A 22,139-nucleotide genomic window follows, 5' to 3' on the forward strand; every position below is an offset into this window, starting at 1 on the left:
ATAGCTCAGCTCATTTTTTGGTAGTTGACTGATGGAGACTTGAGAGGCATTTATATTCATATGCCTAAACAAGCAGCTCTCAGAGTTTGACAGAACCTTTCATTCGTACCTGCCTTCATATTTCATTCTCAGTAAAAGCAGAATTTAAGTGTCATAAATCAAACAAACTGAGCAACAGTAGTTTCTCTTCCATTACTTGTAGAGCTGAAGTATTTCTGGCACAAGTTCACCAGCTGCCAAGGTGCATGGAGGAGAAACCAAGTCCTGAAAGAAACAGAAAGCTCCAACAACACTTGTTCAGAGAATAACTTTATACTTAAGAGTTGCTGGAGTTCTATATTTCCTCCCATTATTAGTTTCAGATGAAAGTTTTAAGCCCAGCTGAGCAGTTGTCTGTCCTGTTGAGATCTTTACGGCCGGTTATATCACAGCTGGTATGCGGGTCTTCCTCTCTGAATGTCAGAGGAGGGGGTTGTGACACGAGGAATGCCTCCCACCCCCACCCACCCAGTCATCTGAGGCACACATACAGTGGACACCCTGCTGCAGCCAGCATGTCCACACTCCTTCACCTACAGGAGGGATTTCACCAGCTCTTGACCAATCGTGCATTTGCTGGGTTGCATCATCGTAACTGCCAGCATCCTCTCAGTATCCTTCCTTAAAGACAGAGAACAGTGCTGTTGGTATCGGTTTCTAAACTTACCCTTTAACAGTCAAAGTTCTTATGTTTTGTTTTGGTTTAGCAAAAGACTGGGTTTGTAGAGTCTAAATCTAGATTTTAAAAAAGTTAGCAATTCTTGATTTGGTTTAATTGTAATTTTAGATTGCAGCCCATAATAGTGACTATTTAAATTACAAAGAAAAACTCTTAATTTGTATTGACAAACTTAAATCTATTCAAACAAGCACAAGATCTACTAAACTCTTTTAAAAGAAGTGTAAATTCCGTCAAAACACTGATAAATAACACTGCACTGTACCTATATTAATAGACAGAATAAATCAAATTATTTTAAAGGGTTTTAACCAGTAAATTTACCATTTTTGTAACAGTTATGCACACTTTTACTTTCGCTAAGTCCAGTTAGATACAGGATCTGGCCTCTAAGTGACTTTGTCGATACATGTACATATGTGTATCCTCTCACATACAAAACCATCGACATTCACACCTCCACCCATGCACCCGATACACTGAGGACTGGCGTGGCTGAGTGCGGGGAGGAATTTAGATTTCTTGTGTGCTGCAGTTGTCCATCAGTCCCCTCTCTCCTCTGTCTTTTTTGTTCTTTTTTAACGACCCGATCCAGACTACTGCTCATCAAGAATTGATGTCTGTCAGACTCCCAGTAACCATCATTCCTCAAACATGCCGTCCCTGCAGTTGGCTGCATATTTTTGAATGCAGCTTGAAAGTCTGTACACACAAGTAAGGGTTTCTATTTAAAAAAAAAAGCACAAAACGATAAAGAAGCACGTGTTGGAGTACAGAGGGCTTAAGAATCTTTTATTTTATGTTCAGACTAAGAGGGAAAATACATGTTTACAATCTGAAGTTGCAATCTGAGCTTCCAGAATGCAGTTTGGCGAAAATTAGACTAATTAAACTGCTGAGTGCAGGTTTATCCAAGCTTTGGTTACTATTATAGTTTTGTGGCTCTGTGTGGTTGTACAACTAAACTTAACCTGAACTATAGTTACTAAACATCCACCACTGACCACAGTTCACCTCTTCCTGCACTCTCCACTGTTTTCTATTTAGATTTGAGCTTTTTTATTCCGTTTTAAACGAAAGGACAGTGGACAGAGAAGGAAATCACAGGTTAGACCTAAATCCAGCCACCTGCTTGGAGGACTTATAGCTTCTGTTTGTGGGGCACCTAATGGCTCGACCAGCAAAACCCCAGTTGCTCTGCTGTTGAAACCCCACTGAAGACAACAATAGCAGCTGCAGGATAAGAAGCCAAAGTTATCTAATGCAGTTACAGGATAATAACTGAGGTGGCTTTTACTGCAGAGAAAGTCTGCTTTGTTCCTGCACACACAGCGGGCTGCAGCGTCCTATCGGCCCCCTAATCTGTCATCACGTTGTGTGGTTCAGAATCGCACCCCTGACCCTCACATCCTGCTGCCACTTCTGCTTTGAGTCTGTCTTCCTCTATATCTGTATCTGTTCTCACATTGTCACCAGCTGAAAGGAGCATCACAACTCCCATCAGTCTGTGCGAGCTGACTATATCTCTCCCTCTTCTCCTGCAGCACTGAAGAGCCCGGCAGCCTTTCACGAACAGCGGAGGAGTCTGGAGCGAGCAAGGGTGAGTGTCTTCAGTGCAGTGGGTTCCTCCTCTCTGATTGGGTACACCTTCTGAAAGCTTTGTGGTTACATTTATGCAACCATCTCATATCATAAAGCGCCATTCTGCTGTCAGCATACACTCTACACCGTGTTCCAAATAATTATGCAAATTGGATTTTAGTGTCATAAACATTCAAATTTTTGTTTTTCAATTAAACTCATGGATGGTATTGTGTCTCAGGGCTCTCTGGATCACTGAAATCAATCTCAGACACCTGTGATAATTAGTTTTCCAGGTGAGCCCAATTAAAACAAAACTACTTAAGAAGGATGTACCACATTATTAAGCAGGCCACAGGTTTCAGCAATATGGGAAAGAAAAGGATCTCCTTGCTGTTGAAAGTGTCGAATAGTGTAATGCCTTGAACAAGGACTGAAAACATTAGATAATTCATGAAAAATTAGACATGATCATCGTACGTGAAGTAATTTGTGGCTGATTAAGAGCACAGACGGGTTCATGCAGATAAATGCATAATGAGCAAAGTTTCTGCCAGACAAATTCATCAGATTAAGAGAGCAGCTGCTAAAATGCCATTACAAAGCAACAAACAGGTCTTTGAAGCTGCTGGTGCCTCTCTAGTCCCATGAACATCAAGGTGTAGGATTCTGCAGGCGCTTGTGGTCGTGTATAAACCTACTATTCGGCCGCCCTATCCAGTGTTCACAAGCAGAAATGGTTGCAGTGCACCCAGAAATACATGAAGACTTATTTTTAAACAGTTTTGTTGACTAATGAGTGCTGTGCAACCCTGGATGGTCCAGATGGAGGAGTAGTGGATGGTTGGTGGATGGCCACCATGTCCTAACAAGGCTGTGACATCAGCAAGGATGTGGCGGAGTCGTGTTCTGGGCCGGATTCATGAGGAGAGAGCTGGTAAATGACCTTGGGAAAGTATATAGAGTTTCTGACTGACCACTTTCTTCCATGGTTCAATAAGAAGAACCGTGCCCTCTGTAGCAAAATTATCTTCATGCATGACAATGCACCATCTCATGCTGCAAAGAATCCCTCTGTGTCATTGGCTGCTATGGGCATAGAAGGAGAGAAACTCATGGTGTGGCCCCTATCCTCCCCTGACCTCAACCCTACTGAGAACCTTTGGAGCATCCTCAAGCAAAAGATCTATGAGGGTGGGAGGCAGTTTACATCAAAACTGCAGCTCTGCGAGTCTATTCTGACATCTTGCAAAGGAATTCCAGCAGAAACTCTCCAAAAACTCACAAGTTCAATGGATGCAAGAATTGTGAAGGTGATATCAAAGAAGAGGTCCTTTGTTGACATGTAACTTGTTAAGATGTTTTTTTTGATTGAAATAGCTTTTGATTTCAGTAAATATGACCTCCTAATGCTGCACATTCAACTAATGTACCATTTTCAGTTCTTTAAAACCTATAAAATGTTTTAAAACTTTGTTGTGCATAATAATGTGAAACAGTGCATTTTGAGGTTTTTATTTTTTTTAAATAACTTTTATCATTATGAAGTTTTTTCAAAAACATTTGAATTATGCTTTAACGGCTGATGACTTGAAAAATATTCTGTTATTTGCATTAATATTTTGGAAAATAAGAGAAAAATATCATTTGCATAATGATTTGGTACACGATGAAGTACAGTTATGATGCTTAAAAAAGACAGATTTTTTTTTCAAACTGTCCCTGTGATGACTCCGAGTCTAGAATGATCTGAGTAAATTTTCAGGGTTAAAGCAAAGGTTTTTGGGCCTCATGCTTCTCCCTTACATGTGAACTTGGTATATCAAGGATGATTTATGAGATTTTCTTCTATCTTTTCACTTATTTCCAGTCTAAGGATAAACTGAACACTCTCTGGAAGTACTAATTTATATCAAGGTCACTGTCAATCTTGAGACCACTGAATTTTAAGAATGCTTCAAGGGGTTTTTGTCATATTTGAGACGGACCTAAACTTGGACTGACAATGTTTTGAAAAGCTCATGTTGCAGACAGCAATGTTGGGCTTCATTGCAGTGGTTCTCGAAGTAGGGGCAGGGACCCCTGGGGGTTACGTGACGCGGGATGCTTTCCAAAAAACAGAAGAAAATGTCTAAATGATGTAAAGTGGTAAATTTTTCTCTTTTATTGTGAAAATATTCTTAAAATGATTATAATTTAAAATAAACCCATATTTATAAAGTAGGATTTGTGCCTAAGGGGGTGTCTGCAAGGTCCTAAAAAATATTAAAAGTTGAAAAAAATATTTCAGCCAAAATAAAGGCTTTAAAAAGTTTTAAATCCAAGACCATGTGATTTTGAATTTTCAATTTTATTTATTTTTAAATTTATATAGCCTGTTTATCAAAGAGGTTTTAGCTTGCCTTTTCTGGGCTTCCTTTTTTTTGGTGATTGTTTTAATTTTGAGTTAGTTTTTTGAACTCCACTAAATCTGGCCTGCATTCTTCTCAGAAAAGAATACAATTCAAATATTGTGAGTTATGGCTGCCAATCTGCATCTGTAGAGTGATCATTGTTACATCAGTGCTTTAAAATCAGAATTAAAGATTGTAAGTATCCTGAAATTGGCAATCATACCTTGCATTTTTTTGTTATCATTCAAGTTTTAGTAGTTTTAACCACAGAGCTTGTGAATGGGTAGATCTAGTTTGTCGTTTAAGGCCACTTTAGTAAAAAATTTGTCTACTTTATAGTATCAGGATCTCTTTTCTCATTGTTTAATCTCAAAATGCTCCATGAATGCTTTATTTCCTCACTGAAATTACTGCTGGCATTTGCTTTTTTTTGTCATGTTTTTGACTCACTATCAGCACAAAACATTTACACTATTGTGTTGTTAATGTAACTGGTTAAAAATTAAAGATGCAACAGTACTTAAACTGTAAAAAGAGGGTCTAATCAAGGGTTTTGAAAAACATTAAATCTGAAGTCAGATTTTCTATATATATACCCTGGTCTAAATGTAAGTTATATGCACAAATATTTCCTGAAATGAAAATTTGTATATGATGCTTTGTGCAACATCATGCGCTTTGACCACCTCCATGGATGGTAGGGGTCCCGGTTTCTGGAGGTGTTATTTGGCAGATCACAGGCTGAAAAGTTTAGGAACGCTTGCTATATTGTAGCATGATCCACCTCTGTTCTTTCACATCATGGAGGCTTATTAGCACTAATTGGTAGTTTTGTTGTTTTTATAAACTTTTTTCTTCAACATCTATGAAAAAGGGAAACCGTTTTTATCTTTTAAACTAAACAAAATCAAATAGTTTGGTTCGTAATGGTGTTTTTGGCCTAACAATTTCTGAAGTTAAGGAATTGCTGTCTGTGTATTGATTCTGTATTTTTGTGTATAGAATTTTTATCCCAACCCTGCCTATTTTTCACATGTTTTAACTAGTTTCCACAAATTTTTTTTATCCCAGACTGAGGATTATCTGAAGAGGAAGATTCGGAGTCGACCTGAGCGCTCTGAACTTGTCAGGATGCACATTTTGGAGGGTGAGTTTGTACCTACAAGTCACGTCCCTTTTCTGATGCAAAAAAGCAACCTTTGTTAATATCAAAAAGTAACCTGAAATTAATGAAACTACATTTGGAAAGCAACCTTCCCTTAAACCAGTGGTTGTCATCAGGTCTGTACTTAGGACCCACAACCAACCCCTGAAATTCCTGGAAATTTTCAGTCATAACCAAATGGTTTTTAATGTGGTGGTTTAGACTTAAGATGAAACAGAAAATGTAGAGGAACAAAGAGATGGAGCCATTTTCTCCTAATTAAAGCACTTCATAGACTTTTTGCTGCGTATCTTTTTCCAGGCACACTAACATAACTTTGTGACGCACTTTCTGGTCCCAACCCACCAGTTGAGATCCAAGGCTCTCAACAAAGTTGCAAGTTGTTGTTTTTGTCCATATTTATACAGGAATTGAGATGAACTGTAACTGCTTTTAATTTCTTATAGAGTGAATTGAAGGCTTTAAATCCAACACTGTGATTGCTTTTAAATAACACTGATAAGGAAGGTTTTCAGTTTAGATCTTATTGTGGAGTTATTCATGTCTGCTTTATTTGTTTTTCTGGTTGGTGTTACTAAAATTGGCATTGCTTTGTTTGATTTCACTTTGATTGAAATTGAGCTAAAATCCAAACAAAATACTGCAAAAGAGTTTTAAACATCACATCCATGATCATCAGCAATCTAACTTACTGTTTTATATGGATCTAGATTATGTATTTTTACACATCACATGTTTGTGAACCACTTAACTTGGGATGTTTATTTTTGTTTTCTGTCTGCATAAACCCCTTGATGAATGGATTTGTGTTTGAATCAGTCCTGTCTATCCTCCACAGAGACATCCGCCGAGCCCTCCCTACAGGCCAAACAGCTGCAGCTGAAGAGAGCACGACTAGCCGACGACCTCAACGACAAGATCTCCCACAGACCAGGTCCTATCGAGCTGGTTCACAAGAACATCCTGTCTGTCGCTTGCCCTGTGCACTCACCACTGGGTAACTTTACACCTCCACAAACACATAAAAGACACAGATTTTATCATTCAAACACCCTCACATCTTTCAATGGTTAAACCAGGTAAACCCAATGAAGAAACTGGAGCACACGAATCACTTGATGACGTTTAATCAGATGCAGAGGACTAACGTTTCGATGCACACTGCGTCTTCATCAGAGTCAAAAAAAGGAGCAGACCTGCAAAATGAATCACCATAAAGCTGAGAAACATGACAGCATTTAAGAAGAACTTACAGTTGCTCTAGTAAAGATGGACTATAAATGAACACACTAACTCAATAAACATGTAAACACCGTGAAGCATGGTCAAAGCACTTTTAGATACTCAAACACAAATTTAAACATAAAATATGAGCTCAGATAATTCAATACCAACTAACAATGCATTGATGTAGATGTAGATATAGGCAAGGCAGATATTTTTATAGCGAACCATGCACGCATGGAGCAGCTTAGAGAGTTGTATGAGAGTTGTTGTTTAATCACCTATAAATCATTAACTGCCACCAATTTTCTTGTTTTGTTCTCTGATTTTTTCCTGAGGCCACCTTTCTTTGCATAGAATATTTAAAATATTGGTAGGGAGCACAGATGGTCGAGTGGTTTAAGGCACTACCCATGTACGCAGGCGGCTCGGGTTCAAATCCGGCCTGTGGCCCTTTACTGCATGTCTCTCCCCATTCTCTTCCCTGTTTCCGAATCCATCCACTGTCCTTCCTCTATCAAATAAAGGCATGAAAAGGCCCAAAAATAAATCTAAAAAGAAAAAATATTGGTAATAAGACAATCTGGTCTTAAATGATTGACACATTTCACATTCATACCCACAGTCAGGCACAGGAATGCACACTTGCTAACACACACTGAATCTTTCAGTGGGACTTGTAAACACATACCACAACATTCAAAGCTTATTCAGACTAAAGCACAGTGAATTTATCTCCCTCACATAGAGGTGAAGCTCTGTCCTGTTACAGTTTAGAAAAGTGAGTAAACATGTCCTCCTTGTCTGCTTACTCTCAAGTCTGAGTGCACGCTGGAAAAATATCTGGAGATTGTACACAGCCCTGACTCTGGAAGCAGAGGAGCTGTGGATGCCATTGTTTGGAGCTAATATGCTGGTGGAGAGATCACTTTACCTCTGTGTTTTTTTAACCTTTGTAACAGATGACTTACCAATCATTGCAATGGTTTTGTAGCTACCATCTTATCAAGAATTTATGTAGAACCAGTCTTTCTCCGTGATTTAGCATCATACCTTTGCCTTTAAAATAAAGCAGCTTTATACAGAAATAGGTGAGTTCACCTTGGCATCTTTCAGAGGTCTCTGTGCTGTTTTAAAACAGTTCTTGTAGCAATACAACATTTGTGAAAATCAAGGCTGATGTTTATTAGAACATTATGGACGATAACGATTGTTTTTCATTAACTGCTTATTGTATGATTTTGATTTTTATAACTTCATCAAATAGACCAGGGATGGTATTTTTTATTGTTGAACAAAAGTGTAATTCTGTTGTTGATTACTTTAGAGGGGATAAATTCAACCGTTAAAATGTACAATACAACTTTTTTTCACATAGAAAGATACTTGATATATTAAAAAAAAAACATTGGCATAGCTTCTTTAGCCTGAAGTAAATGACTGCTTAATTTCTTTATATGTATATCGCCACATATGTTAGTAACAGTCTTTTTGGCTTCTCTCCCAACTGGACCTGTACAACCATGCTGCCTTGAGAAAGAAACAGGAAAATGAAAATGTCCCACTATTTTTCAGTGGATTTCAGCGACATCCAAGAATGTCACGCACTACAAACTTGCCTGAGTTGGACAGCCAGCTGGAAGGAGTGTGCACTACACAGCAAAAACATGTCATAATTTAGCATTTTCTCTCACAATAGTTTGCACTCCAGATTTGTCTATTTTCTATGTTTGACAGACATTGGGAACTGTCAGTGGCACAAGTCGCATTGTTTGCTGATCACAGCTCACCTGGCCACCGTTTGCTGATCTCTCTTATCCCCAATTCCAACTCTATCCAATGTCATCTTTGGAAAAAGGCATTAAAAAAGCCCAAAAATATATCTAACAAAAACATTATGTTTTTATTGGTTTATGTGTATGCAAGTTTGTGACATAACTTGAGTGAGTTAACTTTCTGCACCCAGTAACGATGGGAAGCACAGATTACACAGCAAATGTTACAGCCCAATGGTAATTAAGTTGCAATGTGCTGTGAAGAATTTCTACATTGTTGCTTCTTATCCAGCCTCATGCTCAGTCCCTCTCTCTTTTTCTGTTCTTAGTTTCATCCATCACTGTCCTTTTCTGTCTCTTAGCCTCAGCCATCGTATTAAACAGTACTGAGATGAGTTACCTGGCTTCTTTTTAGCTAAAGACTGGTGTGTGAACACGTTATTTAGTAAGCAATGCACGTCCAACTTTAGCGTAATTGTATGATCTCTAAAATGTACCAAATGATCGATCTTGACACACCTTTACCTTTGTGCTTACAACATCCAAGTATGTACTCACACTTGAAATGCAGTGTGTTACAGATGAGTGTGTAAACACTGAGTAAATTTAGGTTGCCTCATCTCTCAGATGTGTTACTAGACAAACTTCTGACTAACAACAGAAATGTCACAAGAGTGTTTGGACATAGATCTGTGTTGAAACACTGCAGATATACAGTGTTGTATAACTTCTCTAAAAAAAGTCATGGTTGTTGAGCAATCTGCAAAAACAGCCATGACTTTGTTTGACTGGGTATCACACTGTGAGGAAGCTGTAAATCAAATGGGTCGCTCTCTGGCCTTAGTGGTGGGGAATCAAGTTCATGAGCCTTTTTTGTTTTGTTGTAGTTGTTCATCGACCACAGAATTTTGTAGCAGAGAAATCAGTGACAAATCAGCTGTTCTCTTTAATCTGAAAATATTTGTCTTCTCACAGATTCTCCAAAGGGAGCTGAAGGAGAGAGTTCATCTTTAGATGAAGACAGCAGTGATGCACTGTCACCGGACCAGCTGACCAATCACGACTCTCCTGTTAGTGCTGTCCCTCAGCTGTCTCCACCTGAACCACTTACTCAGAACGGGGACGTTTCCCTCTCACAGGTACAGTCACAAAATGTCATTTAAGCAGAGTCAAGAAACATTCACTAAGGTTAAGAAGGATTATTGTAAACACTCCCACACTATTAACAAGAGTAATATCTTTCAGTTCCTCACACAGCGCCCTCCTCCACCTCCCCCACCTCCTCCTCCCCAGGTGAATGGGTCAGACTCCTCTCCGTTCACAAAAATGACGAATGGGACATCAGTGACCATAGCGAACTCCCGCCCTTCTAGTGGACAGGTCAAGGTGCAAAAACATGTCTGTACATCCTTAAATACTCCCAGAATCATGACATATCTCCCTATAGAGTTAAAGAGCCTGCAGATTTGATGACTTATGAATTAATCTGACCTTAATCTCTATTTGTGGAGCTGCTATAACTGGCTAACCCTCCCTTGTGCTTCATTTCCTTACACCCTCTTCCCCCGACCCCATTTCTCATGCTTTCTGTCAGCAGTCTCAGTCGAAGTCGAGTTCAGACCGTCCTCCACAGAGACCCAAGAAAGCAAAGGACAGCAAACCCAAGGTCAGCAAACTCTTGGTTTCATTATCATTTTAGGAGATGCGGTCACAAGACACTGCAATGATCTGATCGAAGTGTTTCTATGAGAGTCTCTGACTTTTGGAGTCTAGCTGTGCCACATTTCTTTAGGCTGTATTATGAAAGTTGTCTTTGCAAAATTCAACCTTTACGTTCGGGTTCATGCAGCTGCTATCACTGTGGTTTTACTGTCAGCTCTCAGAATTCAAGAGCCAAATCTGTCGAGTACATAAATTGTGTCTGACATTTTACATTCTTACAAGGGGAACACTATGTGCGATAGGAAGACACAATTTTGTACAATTACTGTATCCTAGAGACACTGGTGTAGTGTTTCTAGGACCTGTAATGGTTTCTTTAAAGTGTTTTTAAATTATAACTGGTGATCTTTCCACCTACATTTACCAGATATGCTTTTGCCCTCTTTTAAATGTCACACATTAGCAACTTGTTTGGAAGATAATGCAGCTAAATGTCTCTAGCTGGTGTTATGTGCAGTATTAAAGTAATAAAAAAAAAAGTGTTTTTATGACCTTTCCATGGCCTGTGTGCAGGTGAAGAAGCTGAAGTACCACCAGTACATCCCACCAGATCAGAAAGCGGACAAAGAGCGTCCACCTCAGATGGACTCATCCTACGCAAAGCTCCTCCAGCAGCAGCAGCTCTTCTTACAGCTGCAGATCCTCAGCCAGCAACAGCAGCACTACAACTACCACACCATCCTGCCTGCCCCGCCCAAGTGAGTGTCATGCATGAAGCTGTGCCTGTGTGTATATACAGTATACTGTATGGGCAGTCTGAGAGGGATGAATCTACTTTTCTTCCTAACTACCCACCGTTCATCTCTGAATCATTGTTAATTTCGTTGAAAACTAGAGAGAAAAATGTTTGTTAATGACTGTTTTCCACAAGGATGACGGGACAAGGACGAGCTAAAAATAGCTAGTGATGATGACTAAAATGTTAGCCTGGATTGACTTACAGTAAGATTCTGTGATAATTCTCCACTGTGTCTGTCAAAACTACCAAGATCTCTGGCACCATTTTTTGGGGGGGTCACAGGCTGAAAAGTTTGGGAACCCCTGGATCGATTTTTTTATAATTCAAACTGGACTAAAATGTGACTAAAAATAAGGACTAGGGCTGTAAAAGTATTTGTATTCACCCCAAACCATGAAGGTTCAGGGGTCACAGTCCGGTGCTTTTAGTTGTATGACAAATACATCGCACAAACACGTTCAATACAAAAATAAAAGTCAGTCCAGCTGGCAGTCATGTTTGTGTTTGCTAAACGCTATTAAACAAAACAGAAGAAGAAGAGAAGTTTGCTTCTGCTGATAGAGCAGCAGAGCAGTGAGAGCTGCCGGGTTTTTCCTCCCTTTCCTCTCCTCTGCATTTTTTCTAAAAGCCTCCTTATGTGAAAGCAGAAAGTGTTGAAGATATTACTGATGCTAATACATTTTAAAGGCTATACAAGGACCTGTTGAAGTAGAGAACACAGGCTACAAGTTTGTGTTGAAGCGCACTGTTACAACTCATTGCAGTGTCCCATCCTGTGTTCACATCAGTTCGTCTGTATTCCTTCACTGATGAACATTAGTTAGGATCATATAATAATGATGAATTAGGGAAACCTGGAATTATAAATCTTGGACTGTGTGTTCCTTTTTTATCAGTGAACTAAACCTGTACTGAATTGTGACCCAAAAAACAAAGTACAAACTGAACTGTGACCTCTGTGGACCTCCCCACCCCTTGCAAAGACTAAAACTATATCTTGATGATAAAATGTCTGCCAAAATTAACATTGCTCTGCATCATAACCTGCAGCAAAAATGTCCTCTCTGAACCTTTTCTGCTGTGGCTTCTGTCTTCCTCATTCATGTTTTGGAGTTTAAGCCTGAAAAATAAAGCAGAAGTGATGTTCATGTTATATAAACGATTCTCCTTTAGTTTAGCTGCTAAGGCATGATAAATTTGTGACTGAGTGGAACACTGAAGTTACAGGAAATTAGATATTTAGATGACATGAAATTAATGTTATGTTTTTTATGTTTCAAAGGAATGAAAGCCAGGAAGTAAATAAGCAAAGCTGTTTATAAAGAGCCTGATAAATGAGAATGAACTTTAGAGATTGCTGTTTTTATGTAATTTTTTGCACACCTGTTATCAACTCCATTTTTCTTCCCCTGGTACATGCTCGCAACATATATACTAAAAGATAAAATATTTTCTGTCTCCCCTCAGGCCACCAACTGAGCAGCCTCCCACGACAACTTCAGGCCCATCCCCCTCCCGCAATGTCCCTACAACAACCACCCCCGCCGCTTCCAGTCAGAGTGGGAGTGCCCGTCAGAGCCAAACTGCAGTGGGTGGAGGCAAACCTGGCACCCTGCCAGCCAACCTGGATGAGTTCAAGGTGAGTTTAACAGACAGCTTCGTCCTGTAGCAGACATGTACCTGCCAAGAATATATTTTACTGAATGAGTTCTTAAAAGTTAATTTAATAGTGCTTTCATAATACCGTCATTTGATAATGGAGGTCAGAGAGGGAGCTTTTCAAACTTTCTTGCTGACTTAAACCAATCATTCAGTCTTTGAGTGATGACTAAGTGTTTTGAATACACAAAAAGTTTTGTATGCACACATATAGTTCTCTGACATAAAGGTCTGCCTCGAAAAATAACTCCTTCATGTAAAGGCCCAGTAGCTTCTGCAGTTTAGTTGAGTATTTACGCTAATCAGCATGTAACCTTTCAAGCTGATGTTGGGCTCTAATAAAGAGAACCTGGCCCACTTCTGAGACATGTGAACCAAATTCTGTTCCTCTGAACCTTGCACTTTCTGATTTTGTCTCTCTCAGTTGATTAGTTCTCTCTCACTTTGACTCACTACCTCCTGTTTTTCATCCTCCAGGTTGCGGAGCTGAAACAGGAACTGAAACTGCGCGGTCTGACCGTCTCAGGCACCAAAAACGATCTCATTGAGAGGCTCCGCAACTATCAGGAGCAAAATGGCAACAACGCAGCAGTAGTGAAAAACGGCACATTGCAGCCCGGCCATCAGGCCACAACCTCGGCTGCCAGCACCATCGCTTCCTCTCCGACCACATCCACCACGCCTGAGCACCAACCAGGAGAGGGAGGGTTTAAGCTAAATCTGTCATCACTGGCGCAAGTGGTTCCAGGGCGTGTCATGAGGTTTGGCAGCACAAGCTCCAGCCCTCCAGTGTCACCTACGCCATCTGAGAGGTCGCTGGCTGGCATGAGTCCTGATGAGACCAGCTGTAACGGAGACATGTTTGGGGAGATGGTGAGATTTCTTTGTATGGTGTTTTTTCATTGTCAGAGCCTCCTGAACTAAAACAGGGCACTGGTTTAGCTCAGCTGGTAGAGCAAGCAGCCAATGAAAAGAGTCTGTAGTCCTCGTCACACTGGTTTCAGGTTGAGCTCCTGGTCCTGATACTATCTGGAGCATGTCATCCCCCACTCTCTGTCCCACATTTCATGCCTTAGCTTTCCAATATGATAAAGGCATAAAAGCCCCTTCCATATGTATATCATATCAAAGCTGAGTCTTATAAATATATTATAAAAGTATGCAACAATGAAAGTTTCGAGCTTTTACAGAACCTTTTTTTAAGTTTTGGGGCTTTTTGCCTTAATTCTGATAGGACAGCTGAAGAGAGATAGGAAATATGGGGAGAGAGAGTGGTGAATAACATGCACCACACAGTGCAAGGTTTGAGATTCAGTGCTGATCCCCATTTCTATATCTGCAATAAACCTTTCAACACTTTGTCTTCTTCTATTGTTGTCCCTCAGGTGAGCTCACCCCTCACCCAGCTCACTCTACACCCATCTCCTCAGCACCCACCCGGCGCAACCCCGCTCTCACAGTCTCTGTCCAACGTCAAAGAAGAGACGCAGAGCTCCTGTAGCCTCTCCAGGCCTCCACCCTCCACGTGTCAGCCTCCAGAGCCTCAGCCTAGTGTTGCAATGGACACAATGGACAAGGACCAGATGCTGCAGGAGAAGGATAAACAAATCGAGGAGTTAACCCGGATGCTGCGGCAGAAGCAGAGGCTGGTGGAGACGCTCAGGTCACAGCTAGAGCAGGGCAAGATGGGGAGTGGAATCGTGCTAGTAGGAGGGGAAAAGAGCAAAACATCCACAGAGATTAAACTCCAAACTCTGATAAAGGCCTCTGCCATTCAGCCCCCTGTTCTCCCTAACGGCATCTTGTTGAAGGTGAAGAAGGAGACAGAGCCTGAGGAGGGGATGGAGGGAGTGACAGAGGAGGCCCAGGCGAAGAAATCAGAGCAGCCCATGCAGTGCTCTCAAGAGACCCTCGTCCGGCTGCAGCAGATCCATCGGCTGCAAGTCCAACAGTCAGAGCAGCAGAAACAGACGCTGCAGCAGAATCCCACACAGAAAGTAGCAGAGGCAAAGTCAACTCCTCAAAAGCTCCAACAGCAGAAGAAAGATGCACAGATCCTGCTCCATCAGCAGCAGCAGCTGCAGCAGCTCATCATCCAGCAGACCCAACAGAAACAGCTGCAGGCCCAGCAGAAGCTGGCGCAGCAGAAACTGGCCCAGCAGAAACTGAGTCAGCAGAAGCTTCTGCAGCAAAACCAGCTCAAACAGACTCAAGGGCAGCTCCAACAGAACCAGCAAAAGAACCAGGTGCAGCTGAAGCAGGTTCAGGTGCAGATCCAGAAACCTGCAGTGAGCACAGTGCAGCAGAGGAAGCAGCTGAAGGCTCAGCAGAGGCTGCAGCAGAAGCAGCAGACTACAGCAGTCACAACACAACAGGTAATCCAAGAAATGCAGAAATATCCTAAAAATGTGAAGGAATTTTTTTTTTAAATGGTGCCTCTTACATTTAAATATTTATCAAAGTGAAATGTATTTATTGTAATCCAAAAAATCTTTAATGACACAAGCTAAACATCAGTTTGATTTCTTTTTACAGGTGACCCCAGTCGTCATCAACCAACAGAACGGCACTCAGATCCACACCCAGGCCATTTCTCTGGACCTTCTCAAGGCAAACGGTGCGCCTACGCTTGTCACAGACAGCAACGGCAACCATTACCTTATCGCCCTCACCAGTAACACGACAGATGGACAGAACGGAGTGTCTTCATTGGCCAAAACCAACGGACGCATCACATTACAGGTACTGTCGAACCATAGCTCTCTTTGATGAGATGCACGTTATATTTCTTTAAATTGGATGTAATTGTTTTGTACTTTTTGTTGTTTTAGAGATTACAGTCGACTCCAAGTAAACTGCCCAGCACTGAGAGCCAATCAAAAGAGCAGCCAGAGGCCCAGCCGGTGAACCAGCCAATCAAAAAGGTACAATACAGACATATGGCATGAAGACGCATTGCTTTTGAATGAACGTGATGGATACATGTAAATAACCGATGCTGCAATTATTAGTTTAGATACTTAACAAATTTGTTACTGGGCACAAACTAAATTTCAGGTTAGATGTTGACACACTTGATTAACTAAGTAACAGATTATACATCTCCTTATTCAGTTTTCACATTTATTTTGTAGGTTCAACTCTATAATTCTATCCTTTATTATTGTTATTTTTTTCATTTTTGTCTTTATTTAATTCTTATTTGTTAAAACAGGATGCCTGTTTACTTGTGCCATTGTTGTTTTCTGCTCATTATCTTTGTATTTAAGAATAAACAATGTCTTTAAATAATAAACAAGATACAATAGTATGGTTATACAACAATAATTAAAAAAAAAAAAAATTTTTACTTTTTGATGTTTTTGACATGCTCCCAAAGTTGGATGTTGCATCTGTTTTTTGAACTATAAAATAAGTCTTAACTCGTAATGTTACTTTAGTGTATGCTGTTTATTATTTGAAATTATTAACATCTTCCTGAAACCCGAGCTTCTATTTCACAGCTTATGTCCCGCAACATCCAAATTCTCTTACATTTCCAAGAAAATTCAGGAAATTTTCAAAGGGAATGTCCCCCTAAAATCTCTATTCTCATTTTCATAAATGTGCAAAAAAATTCCCCAAATTCCCCATGAAAGTCCCAAAAAAAATTCAAAGCAAAATTAAAATCAAGCTTTCCCAAATAAAAAAAAGACATATTGCCAAATAATGTGAGAATTTCAAAGAAATTTTCCCAATCATTTCGAGCAAATAACTTTCATTTCTATGGAAATTCCAGAAAATTATCTGAAAATTCTAACAGCAGAATGTATTACCATGTTGTGGGAAAGCCAGAATATAATCTCCTCATACATGCAGGGTCTCAGGAGGATATAGAGTGATATATTCTAGATTTTCAAACATCTTTTGAAATGGAGTGTGCTCAAAAGTGTTCATGTAGAGCAATCAGCTCTACATGAACACATGTAGTTGATTTTTTGTGCCACAAGGTGTCACCATAAACACAGGCACCATAAAATGCAAAAAGCAGACTGACAGACTTTTTGTCAGAAGGATCTTTCTCAAGATAGATAGATAAAAGATTGTAGAGACTTTGTCTGTCTCTTAGCTCAGATCCCTTTATCACAGTACATCCAAAAATGAATAAAACAGGGTGTAAATCACAAAAATATCCAAAATACAATTAAAACTACAAATACAGTTTTTGCTAAAAACAATCGGACAACTTGATTTGGTTGGTATATGACATCTTTGGCATCTAAATCTTAAAATTAGCTGACAACACATTGATTTACTTTTGTCTTCCTGAAGCCTGGCTGTGTCAGGATGCCAGATTGCATAATTTTCCAGGGATTCTTGTCGGTGTTGGAAACACAGACAACAGTAGACCACAAGAACCATTAGAAGAGATTGGAGCTACTTTTGGTCCTATTCTGACACAACAAGCTGATCACAGTTCAAAGTTGATTGTATAAAGATTAAATAAGATAATACTTTATTGTATGATTGCTCAGAAATTTGTCTGAGCAATGACTGGTAGTCCCTGTGAGTGAGTGTGTCTATGAGAGGAGGCTGTCCTGCCTCCACTCTACTCATCGATCAATACAATTGTTCATGTCTCTGCCACTCTCTTCACTCAGGGACAGAAGGCAGGGCTTCACCTGGACACCAATGGCGTGCCCCAGCCCAGCCAGCCGGTCACCGCCCCGCCCAATCTGCAGCCTTTCTTTGACGACGTGTCAGTCAGTGAAACCCAAAGCAGCTTAATCTCGTCTCTAAAGGTAACGCCACCTCCCACTCCGCCCTCCCTGCCTTGTGTTCTCCATGTGTTGTAAACTTCATTAACTTTTTCTTCCTTTCCTTCTCTTTTCTTCTCATCTCATCCCCTCATCACTCCACCCTGGCAGAGACAGGAGGTGTGTCCGCCTTACGACCGGCACACACTGTTCACCCCTCCCTCTCCCAAACCCAACACCTCCCTTCCTGCTCAGCGCTCTAAAGTATGTCCTCCAGCACATCTTCTCTTTCCATCTTTTTCTGCAGTGTTGTTCTCATTCTGTCTGTTCCTCCATGTTTCATTAAGTGTGTCACACTGAGTGTGCGCTTGTTTTGCTAAAAGCAGTTGGAATGTTTTTAGACGGAGAAGCTTCAGTGGTGGATTTGATTTAGAGCGACTTAATGCTCGACTGTTTCTCTAATGTTTAAGCAAAATACCTCAAACATCACCAGCATGTCTTTAAAAAAATTTATTTGAAAACTTTAGTAGTTTCTTGTAATTCTGATGCAGGGTAGAGATATCTGCTAGTGATGGAGGATTCATGTCAGAGTCACACGTGTTAATAAAACCATGACACATGATATTCATGTCTGTTAAACTTTATAAGGCTTTGTACTTCCTCTTGCTTTGGAGACTGTAACTGAATCCTGGTTAAATGTTATTTGAATGCAAGCTATAAAACAATGTAAAACTAATAACAGGGATGTTTAATGTTTAACTCTTCTTATCAGTGGGTCCTAAACGCCTGCCCACATTGAAAACATGGTATTTACATTAGCCACGTTTTCATTAATCTTCGTCAAGCTTTCTCATAGTTGTTTGAGGAAAACTAAAAAAACGGAGCATTATTGGCTGTGTTTTTCCAAACTTCAATGAATGTGAAAGTGCCAAAAACCTGCATTTCTTCTGATGGGCAGCAGAGGGCAGCAACTGTAAGAAATTAACATTAATTCTAACTTTTCTTTTTAAACTAAGTTCATTGCCTTTACCTTATTGCCTTTTTATTGTAAGTTTTTGATGCCACCCTGAATATTGCTCAACCCAATTTGATTTTCCCATTCATTATAATAAACTCCATCACCATCATCCACTACAACTTCAATGATAAACATAAAGTAGAATTAGCATCTATCAGTTCTGTAATAGAAGTATTATCATGTACAACAAAGCTGGTGTGAAAGACGTGTTGCTACTATGATGACCTGACATCTTTTCATCCAAATATAACCTTTTGGGTCTTTTCCATTAACAGCATGCTATACTGGCGCCAGTTGATAAATTAAAGAATGACTCCTTCATGGGTTAAATGTTTCAAACATCTCCGGCATTTTGTTAAAAGTCTAGAATTATTTGTCAATCAGAAACTTGAAACTTTTGTTATTAGTAAGTGCAGAAAAAGTTGTAATCCTGGATCTTCGCCTGGCCCTTCTGATCTCACTTGTCAGTCTCAGAAGCCTTGCACAACTATCGGACTGTAGTATGGGCCCAAAAATCTCGAGTTTTGGTCTTATGCTGACATTAGACCACCACTGTAACAGAGTTAAAGACAGCTGGAGTAGAGGAAGGGATAAAACGTGTCTCCCCATCTCCCTGTTGGATGAAAATTCATTATGGAGGGGGCGGTATCAGTAGCCGAAGGAGTAAATCCCCCCCTGCAAATTGAACCCTGAGGACCGCTTTGGTGTCAGTGCGGCGTGTTTGGAGGTGGTGCTAGCTGGCTATTTGAGCAGGGGTCCACACGTCTTGGCTCGGCCAAACTGATGATGGAAAAGCAAATCAGCACATCTTGGTTTGGCTCGGCACGGCCAAAAGTCATCATGGAAAAGCCCCATCTGATGCCATAACACTAAAGATAGGGATAAAACTGTCTGAGGCTTTAAAACCTTGATCCAGTAGCTTAAAGATGACACCCCAAAAGCTATGTCCAACTCATTTATCGGGATTCCACAGCAAAATGCATGCAAATATTGCTTTTCTATTATGTAATCTACATCTATAAAGTCATGTACCCTAAAATAAGGAAATGGTTCACAAAAGAGCAAACAGTGCAAATCAATAACTGTTTGAATGTGGAGATTTTGTTTTTTATTTCACTGATGTCCTGTTCTTGTCCGTCAGCAGGAAAATGGTGTCAACAGTCAGCAGATGGACGACCTGTTCGACATCCTGCTTAAGAGCGGAGGTAATAAAATCTGTTTCAAGAATTACTGATGAGAAATGTCCCATATTTTTTCAACAAAGGTTTGTTAATGACTTTTTCTCTCTGTGTCCTCCTCCAGAAATCCCCGGCTTCAAGTCTAACCCAGACCCTTCCCTCACTCCACTCTCTGACCCTCCCTCGCCATCCTCTCCTCCCTCTCCCCTGCACCTCTCCCCTACCACCCCTACACAGCCCCTAATCTCCCCACAGCCCTCTGTGGGCGAGTCTAGCACTGGCAGCGTACGCCTGGAGGACTTCCTGGAGAGCACAACAGGCGCCCCGCTTCTTGGCGTGGAGCCCGACGGCGGCCTGACGCTGATTGACGAACTCCACAACCAGATGCTGAGCACGCCCAGCATCCTGGACCACCCCCCCTCCCCCATGGACACGTCCGACCTGGGCTTCTCCCCTCACTCTGCAGGGCTGGACTTTGGCGACCCCACTTTGGACACCATGGACTGGCTGGATATCTCCATGGTGGGCAGCAGTAGCGTAGGGACTGGGGGCAGCGGAGGGGGGAGAGGAGGTGGTGGAGGGCGAGGGGGTTCTGGTGATGGAGATGGAGGGACAAGCCTGGCCCCGTTGGCCCCTCACACGCCACCCAGTGTCTTCTCAGCCGACTTTCTGGACAGCACGGACCTGCAGCTGCACTGGGAGTCGTGTCTGTAGCCCTGCGTGTGGACTGACAGGCGCTTGCTCTCAATGTGTACAGGCTGCGTCTTTATTTCATGCACATACTGAAACCTTTTCTATGCTGTCTCTACCACTGCGGGGGTCACTGGCACATGCAAACACACACATTTACACAGTTTGCTCTGTATTTTACTGGTTGTTACTGACTGCAGGATGAGAACAAAACATAGAAATTGAATTGAAGAAAGGACTTGCTCTTGTTGGAACTGAAGTGGACTTTTTGAATTTAGTTCTATGAGGATCCACCCAGGAGATGGTTCTCATTCAAGCTGGTTAAATCCCACTTCCTGCTTCCTGAGCTGCATTTTCCGCAGGTTAAAGGGAACCAGCAGAACTTCATGTCACTGTAATAAAAACTCCTGGAAACGGTTTGACAGGTTCGAGCTGAGGATGGACCGTCAGTGACGTTCTCTCAGGCTCCTCCAGATATCCGAGTGCGTGTGTCAGTGCCTCCTAAACTTTGCACTTATGCTGAATCTGATTGGTTAGAAGGGCGTGTTCAGGTCACAATCTTAACGCCGCCTGGTGAGGCTGAGGGAGAGTCACCACGTGTTTCTTTGAACAGCTGAGACGTTGATGGTGTGAAAGAAAGGCAGCTGTCTGTGACCTCTTCGCCTTGCCACGGCAGCCTGAACGTCGCCCACACTAGTCAAAAAACAACCATCATTGGTTGGCAGTTGCTATTGAAATGAACCATATCATTGGCAACAGTTTGAATTGAAGCCTCATTGGAGGTTGCGAATTATTGGTAACATTATGGTAGACCACTATGTATTGCTGTATATGGGGTGTATATTATCAATTGTCCATATGACTATTTTTCTTTGCTGGTTGCTTTAGAGTCGAGCTAGCCGGCTGGGGAACATAGGGTCAAGGCGGGGCTTCCAAAATATTTGGACCTTGTCATTTTTTAAAGAAAAAACTTTAAAAAAAAAATAAACAATTATAAAAAGTCTAAAAAAGATGTCTGTTTTTTTTTTCAACATGGAGAGCAGAAATGACCCAAAGAGCCAAATATCAGACCGAAAAGATGGTCTTATTAAAGATGTTCTTTGGTTCACTTTAATTGACCTTCGTAGACTGGATTTAAACCTGGTGATGAAGAGTTAGACCACAAGGTGGCGCCATTGTAAAGAATTAAGCTCTCTGGAAGTGGTGTGTGGAAACATTGTACAGGATTTGGCTTCAGTGTTAGACTTTTACACTTAATGATTAAAAAAGATGTGTAGTAGAAAAATAACAGCACATTTCCCTTTTTGAATAAAATATTTTCCCTTCTGGTAAACAAGGCTGGGCCTGCAACAAGATTATTATAGTCAACCAAAACTAAGTAACTAAAACTAAAATGTGAAAATCATGTTAGTTAACTTAAACAGAAAGTAAGCTTTTCCAAAAAAAACTAAACTAATTCTGTGTTTACAAAACTAATTAAAGAAAGAAACAAAAATCTCCTTAGTTTTAGTCTGACTGCAAACTACAAACTATCATGTACA

The 22,139-nt window shown here is 40.8% G+C and overlaps 1 protein-coding gene across 19 annotated transcripts in view; it reads left to right on the forward strand.

Moving 5' to 3' along the window:
• mrtfab (myocardin related transcription factor Ab) overlaps positions 1-21,601 on the forward strand; it is a 72,141-nt gene extending 50,540 nt beyond the window's left edge. For 9 of the 19 annotated variants that reach the window (XM_041816609.1, XM_041816610.1, XM_041816607.1 and 6 more), the window contains 16 exons: positions 2,263-2,318; positions 5,764-5,839; positions 6,696-6,854; positions 9,832-9,995; positions 10,102-10,254; positions 10,451-10,522; positions 11,092-11,276; positions 12,785-12,956; positions 13,454-13,849; positions 14,362-15,351; positions 15,512-15,718; positions 15,808-15,900; positions 17,617-17,757; positions 17,884-17,976; positions 19,872-19,935; positions 20,033-21,601. In XM_041816609.1, the coding sequence (XP_041672543.1) occupies positions 2,263-2,318; positions 5,764-5,839; positions 6,696-6,854; positions 9,832-9,995; positions 10,102-10,254; positions 10,451-10,522; positions 11,092-11,276; positions 12,785-12,956; positions 13,454-13,849; positions 14,362-15,351; positions 15,512-15,718; positions 15,808-15,900; positions 17,617-17,757; positions 17,884-17,976; positions 19,872-19,935; positions 20,033-20,622 (3,611 nt within the window). In that variant the 3' untranslated portion in view covers positions 20,623-21,601. The remainder of the gene's footprint in view (positions 1-2,262; positions 2,319-5,763; positions 5,840-6,695; positions 6,855-9,831; positions 9,996-10,101; positions 10,255-10,450; positions 10,523-11,091; positions 11,277-12,784; positions 12,957-13,453; positions 13,850-14,361; positions 15,352-15,511; positions 15,719-15,807; positions 15,901-17,616; positions 17,758-17,883; positions 17,977-19,871; positions 19,936-20,032) is intronic. The other 10 variants (XM_041816611.1, XM_041816626.1, XM_041816625.1 and 7 more) reach the window with 7 other exon arrangements.
• The last annotated feature ends 538 nt before the right edge of the window (positions 21,602-22,139 follow it).

Source organism: Cheilinus undulatus, linkage group 20, assembly GCF_018320785.1.
Source record: "Cheilinus undulatus linkage group 20, ASM1832078v1, whole genome shotgun sequence".
NCBI lineage: Eukaryota > Metazoa > Chordata > Actinopteri > Labriformes > Labridae > Cheilinus > Cheilinus undulatus.